Below are 16,654 nucleotides of genomic sequence, written 5' to 3'. Positions count from 1 at the left end.
TCTGTTATTTCTGTTTGGTGATTGATAAAATGCTTGTTTTGTGTCTCGTCACAATGTGGAACATGCGATTGACTCTTCGTTGATAAAAAAACTGGGAAACATGTTATTTTATGCTCTTCAATTAACTACGGATTTTGGAATTTAACATGTTAACGTTTATCTTACGCAGTCTTACTCTTGTTTTACAAAAAGACTCTTTTATATGATTTGAATCCTTAACCTTTCGGTTGCAAAAGAGAAACATTCCTGTTGAGCCAAGGCTCCTCCTCAAATATCTTTCACCAAAATTTATTTCGTTGAAGTTCGTAATTTTTGTTCCATTTTTGCTTTCATTATTTGGAAAAGGATTATTTTCTTAGGAATCCCGTAATCATGATCGTTTATCGTACATCGTGCGATCAATTTTCGTTAGATACTATTTATTTTAATTTTAAATTTTAAATTTTGAAATAATTTCTAATCTTACAGGATACGATAAATGGTCACGGTCACGATCACGAGATCCTTATTTCCGGGAAGGATCATTTTCCTCATATTCTACGGAGGCAGGAGACGAACAGAGGTAACCTCTGTTAACTGAGGAGACAGGTGTCACAAAGAGGGTGCAGGCAGAGGGTGGGCAAAGGCTTCTTGGGCGCAGCAGATTTGAACTCGTATGATCAATTAATTAATTAATTAGTTGGATGTGTCTCTAGAATCTTGTGCGATCGTTGAAAACCAAACACAATACAGATCCTCTCATTCTCTTCTCGTCTCTTCTCGTCTGTCCAAGTGAGTCCCGCTCTTCCCTTTTCTACTTTCCGTTTTCTGTTTGTTTCCCGGGAAAATTCCAAAGAAAGCGAAACCCTTCCTAATTTTCGGTATGGAATTCGAATGCAATTGCATTAAATTTTGCTTCTTTAATTTGGGTATTTGCAGAATTTTGAGAAGACCCATCGGATTGGATTATACAAGTTTGAAGTAATGGAGGATGTTCGGGACCAGGAGCAGGCTGAGCAGCAAAGTCAACCACTTGGTATATTTACTCATACTTTTGGCCTTAATTTCCAGTTCAAGTATTAATTCATACTTTTTTACTCTCAATCAAATCTTTCAGCTACACTTGGTTTCTGTAGGAGCAAATATGTGCCAAATCTTAGTAGGTTTTTAGCTTCCAATGTATGTCAAATTAACCTCATACGCTGGTTTTCGAGTGATTGACTTCGACTGAATAAATACATGAAGATGTTTGCTTATCCTTTTCTACTTAGTTTCTTCAAGAACAATTCTTCTGTAGGTCAAGGCGGAAACTTATTGTTTTTATTTACTTATCGATAAGATTTTGGAAATGATTTGTATGTCGAGAAGGATTGCAAGGGTTGGACATTATGACAACTGCTTCCAGTACACTGATCCATCATTCTTCCATGCTTTTATGTCGAGTAACTCAGAAATCCTATGTTCCAAAACCCATGTATTAATAAGTGGGGATGGCAGCCGTATAGACCATGTATAATGTGCGGGGGAAAGAATAAGATTGTCGTTCCCCCTCTGCTTTTGAGTGAATCAGATTTCCAGATAATCATATATTATGGGGCACTATAATTCCTATAGGGTATTGCAATCCATGTGAGCCTCAGAAAGGGCCATCAGAAGATAGACTAATGCTCATCTTTTCATCTTCTTTGTAGGTCAAGATGGTGAAAGTGAAATAGTAACCGAAGATGCTACCCTTGTGCATGGGGAACCTTCTCAAGGTGCTAATGGCCCCCCAAAAGTTGATTCTAAGGTGGAAATCCTTCACGAGAAAGTCACAAAGCAAATCATTAAGGAAGGTCATGGTCAAATACCATCCAAGTATTCAACATGCTTCTGTAAGTGTCAAGTTGTTGCTTATTCTTGTACTTGTAATATGGTAATCTTTGGATAGTGCTGTGTACATTAGTTGAAAATCCAGTAATTGTTATTTGTGCATGTAAAATTTTACTGTGGGAGTAAGACATGAATGGGATTGTGACTTGCAAACAGACACACACAACATCCACGTTCGCTGAGTTGTGCGTGCGTATAGGAGAAGTAATTGTGCAGGCATTAAAATTTATAAAAGGATGCCTAAGAAGGCTAAGATACATGTAGACAGGTCTTGTAGTGAATTTTTACTCTGGTTTTTTTAATCACTGATTGATTGGCATATGTGTGATAGTGCACTACAGGGCATGGACTGAAAGCACGGGACACAAGTTTGAAGACACATGGGATGAACAACGACCACTTGAAATGATTTTAGGAAAAGGTATTAGCCTTGCCGCGTAGTCTGTTACTGTTGATATATACAAAATATATGCAAACTGAGTTCTGGCGTGTTCCTTGTTCAGCCTGCAATTAGTTTTGTGGTTTCTTTATTGCATTTATTCTCTGTAATTACTTGTCATTTCAGATGATTTGGGTCCATAAACATTTAAGCATTTAAGCATTATGTAGTGGTATTAAATACAATGGACTTCTTATTAGTAGTATATTTTTGTCAATGCAACAGAGAAAAAAGAAATGACTGGCTTGGCTATTGGGGTGTCAAGTATGAAGTCTGGAGAGCGTGCCCTATTACATGTAGGCTGGGAGTTAGGGTATGGGAAAGAAGGGAGCTTTTCTTTTCCAAATGTTCCACCATTGGCAGATATATCATATGAAGTTGAGCTTATTGGATTTGATGAAACCAAAGAAGTAAGTTGCTCACTTGCTCTCAAATGTCTTCCCAAGTAGTTACCAATGGAAGTTTCAGAATCTCTTTTCAGGGACTTGCTCCAATAATATAGGTTAACATGTATATCTGTGGGTTCTGCCTTTCATAGGGGAAAGCTCGTAGTGACATGACCGTGGAGGAAAGGATTGGAGCAGCAGATAGAAGAAAGATGGATGGAAATGATTTATTTAAAGAGGAAAAACTAGAGGAGGCAATGCAACAATATGAAATGGTAACGCACTTGTCATTCTTACATATTTTATTTATGGCTGACGAGCTTTTTAGTTGTAATCTATTTTCTAAATTTCCCTTCTGACAACATTCTGGTGGTTTTTCTCAGGCCATAGCATATATGGGTGACGACTTCATGTTCCAGTTGTTTGGGAAGTACAGGGACATGGCTTTGGCTGTTAAAAATCCATGCCACCTTAACATGGCAGCGTCTTTTATAAAGCTCAAGCGCTATGAAGAAGCCATTGGACAGTGCAGTATTGTAAGTATAATGCTATCACAAGAAAGTCATTTAATTTCATGTGTTCAGCAATTGTGCTATTCATCATTATACACTTAGAAAGTTGGGTTGTAGGCTTATTTGGCATTCTGTGAATTTCGAATCTTCATTCACTCTAACCTGCCATTTTGGATTGCCATAGAAATGAAAATGCTTTTAGTATGGACCAGTGAAAAATTTGTAGGCTCACTAGCACCATTCGCCAATCAATAATCGAATTTTGGGTCCTATGCGACTCTTATGATCTCTAGTATGTTACTTTCCATGTTTTATCCTGTTGTTCATACTATATGGATGTTATAACTCAGAATTGGCAAATGCAACTAACATCTTATAGTTGATTTTTCTGTGTCGTTTTGTATGGAGTCTGCTGATATTTACCTTTTCATGAATACCCATAAATTGTCAACGAAACTAACGTCTATTATTGATTTTTCTGCATTGCTTGGAGTCGGCAGATATTTACCTTGTCATGAATACCCTTAAATTGTCATGGAAACTGTGTTAGCTGTAATTGGATGAATGTTTGTAGGTACTGGCAGAGGATGAAAACAATGTCAAAGCGCTATTTAGGCGAGGAAAAGCCAGAGCAGAGCTTGGGCAGACAGATGCTGCGCGGGAAGACTTTCTAAAGGCGCGCAAATTTGCACCTCAAGACAAAGCTATTGCAAGAGAGTTACGTCTGCTTGCTGAACACGACAAGGCTGTTTATCAGAAACAAAAAGAAATCTACAAGGGAATTTTTGGACCAACCCCAGAACCAAAACCCAAACGGAATAATCGGTTGATCATCTTTTGGCACTGGCTGTTGTCATTGTTCTATCGTCTCTTCAGGCTCGAAAGGCATAAGGCTGAGTAGCCAAAGATCTTAAGCTCTTGAATTGTATGACAAACGAGGAAATTCATGTACTGAACCTATTGACCCTGAGGTTCGTTCGTTTACGTTGCGGGAGGGAGTTTAGATGCCAACTTTTTTAGACAGGAGCGAAGATATATTGATCAAATTGAACTGTTCTAAACTATTAGACAAAAGTTTGTTTACTGAGTTTCGGTTGTGAAATTTCCATCGCTGCCATGATCTTTTAAATGGTGTGTTTAATGCGTCAATTTGTTTCTTTGAAGTAATGATTCTTGTTTGTTTAGTGTAACTTTGGCCGGAGAATTTGGTTACTTTAGTTACGAGTTTAGTGGTCTATATGGATGGGAGTGATTTATACGCAAGGATTTGGATTTTTAGTCGTCTATTTGTCGATTTCTTCTCTCCTTTTTCCAAACTTGCAAGGAAATGCTAATTTTCTCATGAACTTTAATTTTAGCTAATTACACTCCTGAACTTTTATACCTGGCCAATTTCCCAACTAAACTTTAATTTTAGCCGATACTTCTTTTAATTTTTTATAATTAACTAATTTTTTTCCTGAATTTTAATTTTATAATTGCAAAAATGTAATTTTATCTCTAATGTGGATAACATTTTTTTTTCTTCCTCTCTTCCGCTGGTTTAGTCCATACATTTTTTGTTTGAACTTTAGGGCTTAGGGGGGAATTAAAGTTGCAAATTATATAAGTTTAAGAGGTAATCAGTAAAAATTAAAATTCACAGGAAAAATTGACCAATTATAAAAGTTCAGGAGACAATCGGCCAAAATTAAAGTTTAGGGGAAAATTAGCAATTCCTTACAAGTTTGGTGAGAATTGATAGCTCCTTACAAGTTTGGTAAGGAAATCAGCCATTACCTCTAATAAAACTATAAAACTAGTATTCAGCGCTTGGAATTGAGGTTTGAAATTTCCTCAATCCAAACGGACCCCAATTGCAATTTATGACTTCCTTTGTCCCCGTGATCAAGGGTTTTAGCCTTAACTTGCCGAAAACAGTCTCAACTTATTTTTGACAAAAATGCTCATAGACTAATGGTATGTTTATTACAGTGGAATGGGAGTGGAAAAAAGGAAAATTGATTCTTTCTCAAGTGATTCCACGGTTTAATAGTTTAATAATTTTTTAGGATTAAAAATGTAGGCGGAGTACACCAACATCAGTAATTACACACACTCATGAAAAATCATGAACTCCAAATTTCAACACTCTGGGGCATGCGATTTTGACTCCAAGAGAAAGCTCGAGATGGAGATTCGTATTGCGTGAGATTATTATAAAATTTTGAAATTTATCCTAAATTTTTTATTTTAAGGCTTACTTTTAACTTCGCTCTTTAAAACTCGATTTCGATATCACTTTACTCTCTGAAACTCAAAAGTCGTCACTTTGTTCCTTCAAACTCGATTCCGATCTCATTTTACCTCCTGAAACTCATAAGTCGTTACTTTACCCTAAACTGATCAATATTCTCTCCACTTTGGCTTGTTTCAATGTATTCCACTAAATCACGTATCATTAAGTTTATTTAAGTGGCATAATTAGGGCCCACTTATGGCTGACGTGGCACAAGTATAAAGCTCACGTATCCAATTAAATGGTGCCACAAAGATTGAAACAAAAAAATATAAATTTTCAAACATTGTATAACATATTAAAAAATAGGAAAAGTAAGAAAAATAGCAAAAATAATTGTCCATACACTCATCCCTTCTCCCTCCATCTCCAGCCACCTTATCATTAGTTTCATTAATTTCATTATTTCTTATGTTCTTAATAGAGTCGGCTGGTGAAGAGAGAATATGGTTCTTTTTGTTTGCTTTTACTAATGATAAAATTTGAATGGATGAACGTATTCTAAAAAAACAGAAACAAGGCAATGTAGAGCGAATTTTAAGTTTCAAGGAGTTGAGTAGCGAGTTTTGAGTTTTAGATAGGAAAATTGAATCAAAATCGCATAGACTAAATTGATAACTTTTGAGTGGCTACAACATATTTGAATTTTTTATGGACTATTGTCTATTCCAAAGATAATAGAGGTTGATTAATTTGATTGAGTGTGTATTATTTTTAATATGTCTTTTTTTATTAGCATCCCTGACACGTATGACCCTGATATTCTCCAAACATCAGGGTAGGCACGTGTTGACCGACACCCCAAGGTGACGAAGCCATATTAGGATGCATGAGAACTAAAAACAATTAACCGACATAAATAAAACTTGTAAATTTAAATATAATGAATATGCAATTGTGGAACGTGTTTAGAGCATACGACTAATTCAAGACACTAAAAAGGAAAAATATAAAATTGAATGAACAAAGGATGGCTTCTACACCGAGAGGACTCGAAGATGCTGATGCGGGAATGCCTTGATGCCGGAATTGTATGCCACGAATCTAAGTCCTGAGGAGGTGCAAAACAAAACATGAGTAGACCAAGTTGATATATAAGTAATACTGAAACAGTTATTCATCAATGTACTAACCCCCAAAGTTTATGAAAACTCAATAGTATAGTATGTAATAGGTTTTCCGAAAACCCTAGCATGCCATAAAACCTTTCATAAAACATATATCGTATATAATGTGCTTATTAGTAGTATCAAAATCACCCTTAGGCATTACATCTCCCAATTGAAGTCACATATCAATATCTTCCAGTCGAAGCCACCTATCCACGCCCTACCGAAGCCATCTACAAACACCCGACCGAAGCCAATATAAATATCTCTCGGCCGAAGCCACTAACCAAACGGCCAGCCGAAGCCAATATAAGTATCATTCGCCCGTAGACAGTATCATTGAATAACCACTAAGTAAGTACATAAAAACATTAACATAATCTTTCTAATATATATATATATATATATATATATTGTTGATGCACAAAATCGATGAGGACTTTGGTACAACAGAAAGTGTCAAGTTTGTGACATTCGCTAGATTGCTCTGATCACTAGTATGGATAAGTATGTAAATGGATAGAGACAGGGAAGCAAACACAAGATGTACGTGGTTCACCCAGATTGGCTACGTCCACGGAGTAGAGGAGTTCTCATTAATTGTGAAGGGTTTACACAAGTACATAGGTTCAAGCTCTCCTTTAGTGAGTGCTAGTGAATGATTTAGTACAAATGACATTAGGAAATATTGTGGGAGAATGATCTCCTTTTATAGAAGAGTTTCTAGCTTTGTTTTGATATTGACACGTGTTGTGTTGTGATTGGCTTCTGATGTTGACATGTGTCGCGCTGTGATTGGTTTCTGATGTCGACACGTCTCGCACTGTGATTGGCCTCCTAGTTGGAGGGAAACTTTTCTGGATCCTTGATGGTATAACGTTGACCAGTGCTTAGTAGTTTCGAGATTGGTCAAGTATGGTACAAACATATATCTCAAACGGAGTTCAGTAACTAAAGCGTCATATCAAAAAACCATGTTCACAAGTATGTATATAATCATCAATCATATATACCACAAGGAACGTAAAGTCGATATAGCATTATATTTCATAAAGCATGAATCCAATTTTCTCATAAACGTTTCCATAAAATGTAGTCATAAAATCATGCTTTTCATGTATGCACTTCTAATAGTAAAATATGCATTTTAGAAGGGGTCCACTCACCTTATACCGTTGGAGAAGAGCCGTGCAAACAAGGGTAGACGGAAATGCCACTAATAAACGCACCTAAGCACCTAAAGGTACCAATTAATAAAACTCTATCATAACGATTGAATTTCGGAAAACAGAAGTCATAAACGAACTTAAGACATTGAAAAACATAAGGGGGGACCTCGGGTACCCCCATACGCCGCCATATGCACCTCACTCACAGCCATGGGGCGGTGGCTCGGATGGCCACACGCCACCACACGAGCTGCCACACGCCGATTTGGGTTGTCAGAAAGTTGGCTGGAAAAGTCGTCAGCGTTGTCGTGGTCGCCGTCGGAGCACAGTACCTCGGGTGGAGGCACGTGTGCTCCACACGCAGGCTAAGGCAGATGTCCACGCGCGGACCCACGCACTGACTGGGTTCTGGGTTTAGGTCGGTTCATTTGGGTTGGACCGAGGGTTTTGGGCCACAAGGTTGGGCTTAGGCAATTGGGTCTAGGTTTAGGGTAATTGGGTTGGACTAGGTTTAGGGTTCTAGGTTAATGGGTCAAGAATTTGGGTTTAGGCTGGGTTTCAACTTGGGTTTTGGATTTGGATTTAAGGGTTTGGGTCGGGTCAACCCGGTTTCAGGCCATGGTTTGGCCGGTTTCTGGGCAAGGTTTCAAACGCTCATAACTTCCTCAATACTCAATCAAATCGAGTGATTCAAAAACCAAAGTTGTAGTACTCAATGAGATGAAGAGAATGGTACCTTGTACGATGGCTAACTCATCGTGGTTTGGTAGGAAAACGCATCAAAAGTGGCAGTACTTGTCGGAAAACTGGGAAAAGCTACTTTGAGCTATTTTCTACGATTAACACATATGTACAACTTAAAATAAGCTTCAATCTAACCCTAAAACACATCCCAAGAGTTTCTAGAAGCTTACCAACGTTGAAAAATCACAAAGCATATCGGGGAAGACGATGAACAGTGCCAACGTCAATGTGGAGTTCTTTGGTGTTGGTACGGGGTTTTCAAAGCCTTTCCATCCAAGTGGTGAGCTTGGGGTTGTGTGTTGTTGTGTGAATGAAGTCAGAGAGGTGGGGGAGAGCTTGCAGAGAGAGAGAGTCTAGGGGTGAGTGTTAGAGAGAATGAGAGAAAGTGAGAAGTGAGGGAGAAGGAGAGAGAGCTGTAAGAGAAAATAGATATGAGGGATTTGGGCCGGGGCACAAGAATCAAGGGTGGGCCCCCCTTGGCACACCAAATAAGACCAAAAGCAATCTCATTTCAAAATATCTAGCTCAAAGTGAAAATTTACGAAAATACCCTTCCGTTCCGTAAATTCCGGGACAAGTTGTTACAATCCCATATAATGGTGAATACACTCTACATTAAATTTAATATTAAATAACTTATTTACCTACTATGCAATGACAATTTCAACCGTATAGGGTTTCTAAAAATAAAAATTTCTAAATACACCCCAAATCATTTTAACATATATATTCAAGATTATTTATGTTCTTCAACTCTCAAAACCTCTCTCACCCTCCGTGATGATTCCAACTTTTAAGTATCCCTTCAGTGGAAAATTTTCCAAACCCCAACAACTATGAACAAGTTGCTAATTCTGCAGTGAGTTTGAACAAATAAAGTGGAAATTGAAAACAAGAAGGATACTTCATTAGCAGTGGCGAAGCCAGGATTTCTCGTGGGGAGGGGCGAACTTAAAAGAATGCAAGGTTAAAGAAAAATGGCAACAACTAAATCTTTTTTATATAGTAATGTCTTCCATAATTAATCAATACAAACAAATTACAATTGTTGCCGGCGAGGTTTCATGTCATGAAAACGTCACATAATAGGCTCATTATTAATAAAAGCAAATACATCTTTCTCAATGTAAACAGACATGTTATCACTCAACCATTGATCTCTCATTTTGTTACGCAATGGTGTTTCACAATCTTAGGGTAGACTATACTATAGTATGCATAATAACTAATCCAACTAACCAACAATTCAATTAATCAATACCAATAAGCATACAATTGATTCAACAAATAGAAATTCAATTCAACTAATCATATTCATATGAATACGACTAATCAATTCAACTAATCATCAAGAATTCAAATTTTAATTTTCACCCTAAAAAATAATTTCATATCAATAATCATAGAACCATATTAGTGCATTATCATATGATTCTATACCAATTAAATGAAATTCGTATTAAATAATTAATTAGGGTTAGGGATTATACATTTAGGAATTAAAAAATTTACCTTTAAAGAATGGAAGCCGATGGCTCAATGGCTAGAGAATGGCTTGTGATGGCAGCAAGAAGCCAAACGGGAACAGAAATTGAAAACATTTCCGTTCCGTTGGTGTTGGAACTTGGTTGGCTGCTGCTGGGATTTTGAAAGCAGTGGGACCTCACCTCTCTGTCTGATTGGTGAACAGGTTACGAGAGGGATAGAAGAAAGTAAAGGGGAAACGAGTGGGGGACAAGGCGACACGCACGCGGTCCCCCCTATATAATATTTTTTTTCTTTTCAAAACGGCGCCGTTTCACTTAAAAATTTTTAATTTTTTTAACAGGACCAAAACGACGTCGTTTTGGCCTGGATTTAAAAAAAAAAAAAGAGCTAATATGCTGCTGCTGTGTGGCAGAACAGAGAACCCAACATCATCGGCAACAAAAACAGAGGATGAAACCAGTGGGTTTTCCGGTTAGGGGAATGGCGAACCCAGATCTCCAATGGTGTTTCCCGGCGAGGGGAGTGGCGACCGCCACTCCTCGCCCTCACGTGGCTTCGCCACTGTTCATTAGAGCACGTGGCTCGCATCTTCCCCATTCTTGGTTGATCATCATATCTGCTGATCACTGTGCTTATGGACTCTCTTGCCATATTTTCAGCACAAACTTCAGCATTCTGAGATTAGTTGCAGCTGTAACTTTTACTATTGGCTCGGTTGCTTCATTCCGTCTCCGGTAGCTTTGGTTTATTCCGTTTGAGACTTTCGACTTTTATGTCGAAAACTAGATTCGCGGGATTCCTTCACTCTAATTTTATTTAAGCCTATCAATTTTCTTATCCGAAAACTTTTATGAGGCACAAAAAACCTACTCGTCTCCTTCCATACTGTTCTTTCCTTTTGCTGTTTTCAATTGCTTAGGTTGATCGCTGTTTCTTCGCAGTTTCGACTGGCTCCTTGATCATAAAAGAACAACTAAATTTCACCCATATTTTTTGCTCTTTATTGTACAAACAATATTATGAAGCGAAAATTGAACTTGAGACGTCAAGTGCAAAATAAAAACTTGAGACCTCAAGCGAGGATCAAACTTCAGCCACGTGCCATGTTCTTAGAGACCTCAAGATGTAAAAACTTGTTCGATCCTTGAGACCTCAAGATAATGTTCTTAGAAGATAATGTTCGATTCTCGCTTGAGGTCTCAAGTTTTTATTTTGCACTTAAAAGGAACTGTACTGTGTTTGGTTTTCAACGATCGAACAAGGTTCCAGACAGACATTTAATTAGTTGTTTCTTTGGCAGTGCAACTTTAAATGGAGAGAGTAGAGAGAAGGAATCAAATCACTTGGTAGTGGAATTTTATTTGGAGGCTTGGTTTTTAAGGATCGAACAATATTCTGTGACAGTGGAACTTTAAATGGAGAGAGTAGAGAGAAAGAATCAAATCACTTGGCGATGAAACTTTATTTGGAGGCTTGGTTTTCAAGGATCGAACAAGATTCTTTGGCAATGGAACTATAAATGGAGAGAGTAGAGAAAATGAATCAAATCACTTAGCAATGGAACTTTATTTGGAGACTTGGTTTTCAAGGATCAAACAAGATTCTTTGACAGTGGAACTTTCAATGGAGAGAGTAGGGAGAAGGAATCACACAGCAGTGAAGTGTGGAACTTTATTTGGACTTGGAGGCTTAATTCTTGCATCTATTCTTCCAAATATATGCTTCCAAATCCATTCTTCCAAATATACCTCCTAGGATTAAAATTTTTATTTAGACTCTCACGGATTGACACGGACATGAATACGATGAACACGACGACACTGCAAATCTCAAAAAATAAAAGACACGACACGGTTAGTACATTGCGATTAAAATAGAATAAATTTATATTAACACCCCACTTTGTTGAATACACCATACATACTTAATACACCCACATTTGTTTTTTTAATTAAAATTTATCTAAATACACACATACACTTCCCATACTACCCTCACACCCCACACTCACACTATACACTTTACATTTTCTACACCCACATATTCTATATACACTTCACACTCTTCACATCCTAGGTGCAAGTGAAGGACTATGGAAGTATCATTCTTCTATTCATTTTAAGTAAAGAAACAAAATGGAATTGAAAAAAGATCATAGAAGTATCCTTCTTGTTTTAAGATAATGTTCTTAGAAGATTATGTGTGTGAAAAAATCTTGTTTGAGGTCTCAAGCGCGATTCCTTCTCTTCATTTAAAGTTCCACTACCAAAAAATCTTGTTCGATCCTTGAAAATCAAGCCTCCAAATAAAGTTCCACGCCAAGTGATTCAATTTCTTTTCTCTACTCTCTCCATTTAAAGTTCAACTGCCAAAGAATATTGTTTGATCCTTGAAAACCAAGCCTCCAAATAAAGTTCCACTGCCAAAGAATAAAACCAAGCCTCCAAATAAAGTTCCAATGCCAAGTGATTTGATTCCTTCTCTCTCTTCTCTCCATTTAAAGTTCACTGCCAAAGAATCTTGTTCGATCCTTGAAAACCAAGCCTCCAAATAAAGTTCCATAGTCAAGTGATTTGATCCCTTCTCTCTACTCTCTCCATTTAAAGTTCCATTGCCAAAGAATCTTGTTCGATCCTTGAAAACCAATCCTCCAAATAAAGTTCCACGGTTAAGTGATTTGATTCCTTCTCTCTCCTCTCTCCATTCAAAGTTCCATTGCCAAATAATCTTGTTCGATCCTTGAAAACCAAGCCTTCAAATAAAGTTCCATTGCCAAGTGATTTGATTCCTTCTCTCTACTTTCTCCATTTAGAGTTCCCTTGCCAAATAATCTTGTTCGATCCTTGAAAACCAATCCTTCAAATAAAGTTCCACTACCAAATGATTTGATTCCTTCTCTCTCCTCTCTCCATTTAAAGTTCCATTGCCAAAGAATCTTGTTTGATCCTTGAAAACCAAGCCTCCAAATAAAATTTCACTGCGAAGTGATTTGATTCCTTCTTTCTCTCCTCTTCCTTCACTCTAATTTTATTTAAACCTATCAATTTTCTTATCCGAAAACTTTTATGAGGCACAAAAAAACCTACTCGTCTCCTTCCTTGTTCTTCCCTTTTGCTGTTTTCAATCGCTTAGGTTGATCGCTGTTTCTTCGCAGTTTCGACTGGCTCATTGATCATAAAAGAACAAATAATTTTCACCCATATTTTTTGCTCTTTATTATACAAACAATATTATGAAGCAAAAATTGAACTTGAGACCTCAAGTGCAAAATAAAAACTTGAGACCTCAAGTGAGAATCGAACTTCAGCCACGTGCCATGTTCTGAGAGACCTCAAGATGTAAAAACTTGTTCGATCCTTGAGACCTCAAGATAATGTTATTAGAAGATAATGTTTGATTCTCGCTTGAGGTCTCAAGTTTTTATTTTTCATTTGAGGGACAATGAGCTAGCAATAATGTGATTCAATCAGTTGTTTATTAAATATTATTTTCTCTATTCTTAATATAAATTCAATAGAGACCGATTTTATTATGTGGATTCAGCCGCTTTAATTGATTTATGAGGGGTTTCTTCTAGCATGATCCAAGATTATTCGTTTACTTCAAATATTTGAATTTTCTTTTGTCAATTTACGCATATAAATACATTTAAAACGTGTAAATCACACGTAACATACCATGATTAAAAAAAGGAGTAATTAGGTTTTCATCCTTATTTTTACTACTCTATTGATTAAAACCTTATTACTTTTCAATTTTTGATCAAGGTCCTTTGTATTAATAATATCATTAATTATTTCAATAATAAAATATTTTTTATTTCTAAATATATTCATTTAATATTAAAAATGTTACAATTAGTATATTTATATTTATGGCTAAATTTTTTATCATACATTTTTATTTTTAGTTTGTACCCATTTTTAATTTGCAACCCTTTTTTAATTTGTATCAATTTTCCTTTCAGTTTTAATTTGTACCCATATATTAATTTCTTTTTGTGCCCATATTATTTTAAAGTTTTATTTGTATTGTACCAATATTTTTTTATTTATTTGTACCCATTTTTTTTTTGCTAAATGTACCCATTTTGAAGAATGTACCCATGTTTTGATACAATAATTTTTTGGTTATTTTTTATGAATGTACCCATGTTTACACACACACACACACAATAGTATATTTATATTTTAATATTTTTAATCCCACAAATTATGGATTTTTATTTAAAATCTCATTACTATAAACAACTATAAATTTTAATTTTTAATTTAAAAAATATAGTAACATACATAGAAATAAATTATCAATTAATTTCAGGGACTTGGATCAAAAATTGAAAACCAACAAGGTTTCAGTCAAAGACTGTTCATAACTAGGGACCGCATCCAAAATCTCCCTTAAAAAAATGTCTTCTGCACACGCGTGCGCAAGAAGGCTAGTGAATTAATACTTGAACTGGAAATTAAGGCCAAAAGTATGACTAAACATACCAACCGGTGGACTTTGCTGCTCCTGATCCCGAACAGCCTCCATTGCTTCAAACTTGTATAATCCAATGGGTCTTCTCAATATTCTGCAAATACCCAAATCAAAGACTCAAACCAAAAATTAGAAAGTGTTTTGTTTTCTTTGGAACTTTCTCGGGAAACAAACAGAAAAAGGAAAATAGAAAATAAAAAAGCGGGACTTACTTGGAGTTTATAGGCTCATTGTATGATGAGATACATAAAAGATTGAGAGGAACTGTACTGTGTTTGGTTTTCAAAGATCAAACAAGGTTCCAGACAGACATTTAATTAGTTGTTACTTTGGCAGTGGAACTTTAAATGGAGAAAAGAGAGAGAATGAATCAAATCACTTGGCAGTGCAACTTTATTTGGAGTCTTGGTTTTCAAGGATCGAACAAGATTCTTTGGCAGTGGAAATTTAAATGGAGAGAGCAGAGAGAAGGAATCAAATCACTTGGCAATGGAACTTTATTTGGAGGCTTGGTTTTCAAGGATCGAACAAGATTCTTTGGCAGTGAAACTGAAATGGAGAGAGTAATGGCAATGAAACTTTATTTGGAGGCTTGGTTTTCAAGGATCAAATAAGATTCTTTGGCAATGGAACTTTAAATGGAGAGAGTAGGGAGAAGGAATCACACGGCAGTGGAAGTGTGGAACTTTATTTGGACTTGGAGGCTTAATTCTTGCATCTATTCTTCCAAATATATGCTTGCATATCTATTCTTCCAAATATATGCTTCCAAATCCATTCTTCCAAATATACCCCCTAGGATTAAAACTTTTATTTAGACTCTCACGCATGGATACGGACATGAATACGACGAACACAGCGACACTACAAATCTCAAAAAATAAAAGACATGACACATTTAGTACATCGCGATTCAAATAGAATAAAGTTATATTAACACCCCACTTTGTTGAATACATCATACATACTTAATACACCCACATTTGCTTTTTTAATTAAAATTTATCGTAATACACCCCACACACTTCCCATACTACCCTCACACCCCACACTCTCACTATACACTTTACATTTTCTAGTTCCACATATTCTATATACACTTCACACTCTGCACATCTTAGCTACAAGTGAAGGATTATGGAAGTATCATTCTTCTATTCATTTTAAATAAAGAAATAACATGGAATTGAAAAAAGATCATAAAAGTATCCTTCTTGTTTCAAGATAATGTTCTTAGAAGATGATGTGTGTGAAAGAATCATGCTTGAGGTCTCAAGCGTGATTCCTTCTCTCAACTCTCTTCATTTAAAATTCCACTGCCAAAGAATCTTGTGATCCTTGAAAACCAAGCCTCCAAATAAAGTTCCACTACCAAGTGATTTGTTTGCTTCACTCTGCTCTCTCCATTTAAAGTTCCACCGCCAAAGAATCTAGTTCGATCATTGAAAACCAAACCTCCAAATAAAGTTCCATTGCAAGTGATTTGATTCATTCTCTCTCCTCTCTCCATTTAAAGTTCCACGGCCAAAGAATCTTGTTCAATCCTTGAAAACTAAGCCTCCAAATAAAGTTTCCTTGCCACGTGATTTGATTCCTCCTCTCTCCTCTCTCCATTTAAATTCCCACTTCCAAGGAATCCTCGATCCTTGAAAACCAAGCCTCCAAATAAAGTTCAATTGCCAAGTGATTTGATTCATTCTCTCTACTCTCTCTCCATTTAAAGTTCCACTGCCAAATGATTTGATTCCTTCTCTCTCCTCTCTCCATTTAAAGTTGCACTTCCAAAGAATCTTGTTGGATCCTTGAAAACCAAGCTTCCAAATAAAGTTCCACTGCCAAGTGATTTGAATCCTTCTCTCTCCTCTCCCCATTTAAAGTACCACTGCCAAAGAATCTTAATCAATCCTTGAAAACCAAGCATCCAAATAAATTTCCACTACCAAGTGATTTGATTCCTTCTCTCTCCTCTCTCCAATTAAAGTTCCACTACAAAAGAATCTTGTTCAATCCTTGAAAACAAAACCTCCAAGCCTCCAAATAAAGTTCCACTACGAAGTGATTTGATTCCTTATCTCTACTCTCTCCATTAAAGTTCCACTACCAAAGAATCTTGTTCAATCCTTGAAAAACAAGCCTCCAAATAAAGTTCCACTACCAATTGACTTAATTCCTTCTCTCTCATCTCTCCATTTAAAG

General features: G+C 36.4%; 1 protein-coding gene and 1 long non-coding RNA gene across 2 annotated transcripts; one reads left to right on the top strand and one right to left on the bottom strand.

The window, feature by feature from the left end:
- The first annotated feature begins 210 nt into the window (after window positions 1-210).
- LOC103413065 (peptidyl-prolyl cis-trans isomerase FKBP42) lies at window positions 211-4,317 on the top strand. The gene is made up of 9 exons (XM_008351557.4): window positions 211-229; window positions 561-771; window positions 919-1,015; window positions 1,671-1,853; window positions 2,183-2,272; window positions 2,516-2,700; window positions 2,829-2,951; window positions 3,060-3,212; window positions 3,763-4,317. The coding sequence occupies exons 3-9, from the start codon at window positions 964-966 to the stop codon at window positions 4,087-4,089; spliced, it is 1,113 nt and encodes a 370-aa protein (XP_008349779.3). The 5' UTR covers window positions 211-229; window positions 561-771; window positions 919-963; the 3' UTR covers window positions 4,090-4,317.
- Window positions 4,318-6,322: 2,005 nt separating this feature from the next.
- Window positions 6,323-15,827, bottom strand: LOC108170883 (uncharacterized). The gene is made up of 3 exons (XR_001787352.3): window positions 14,671-15,827; window positions 14,470-14,552; window positions 6,323-6,517 (listed from the first exon to the last, which is right to left on the bottom strand). It is a non-coding gene; the product is annotated as an uncharacterized lncRNA (long non-coding RNA).
- Between the last annotated feature and the right edge of the window lie 827 nt (window positions 15,828-16,654).

Source organism: Malus domestica, chromosome 02 (genome assembly GCF_042453785.1).
Source record: "Malus domestica chromosome 02, GDT2T_hap1".
Classification (NCBI taxonomy): Eukaryota; Viridiplantae; Streptophyta; class Magnoliopsida; order Rosales; family Rosaceae; genus Malus; species Malus domestica.
Note: the sequence above shows the minus strand (reverse complement) of the source record. Positions and strands in the feature narration are given on the sequence as shown.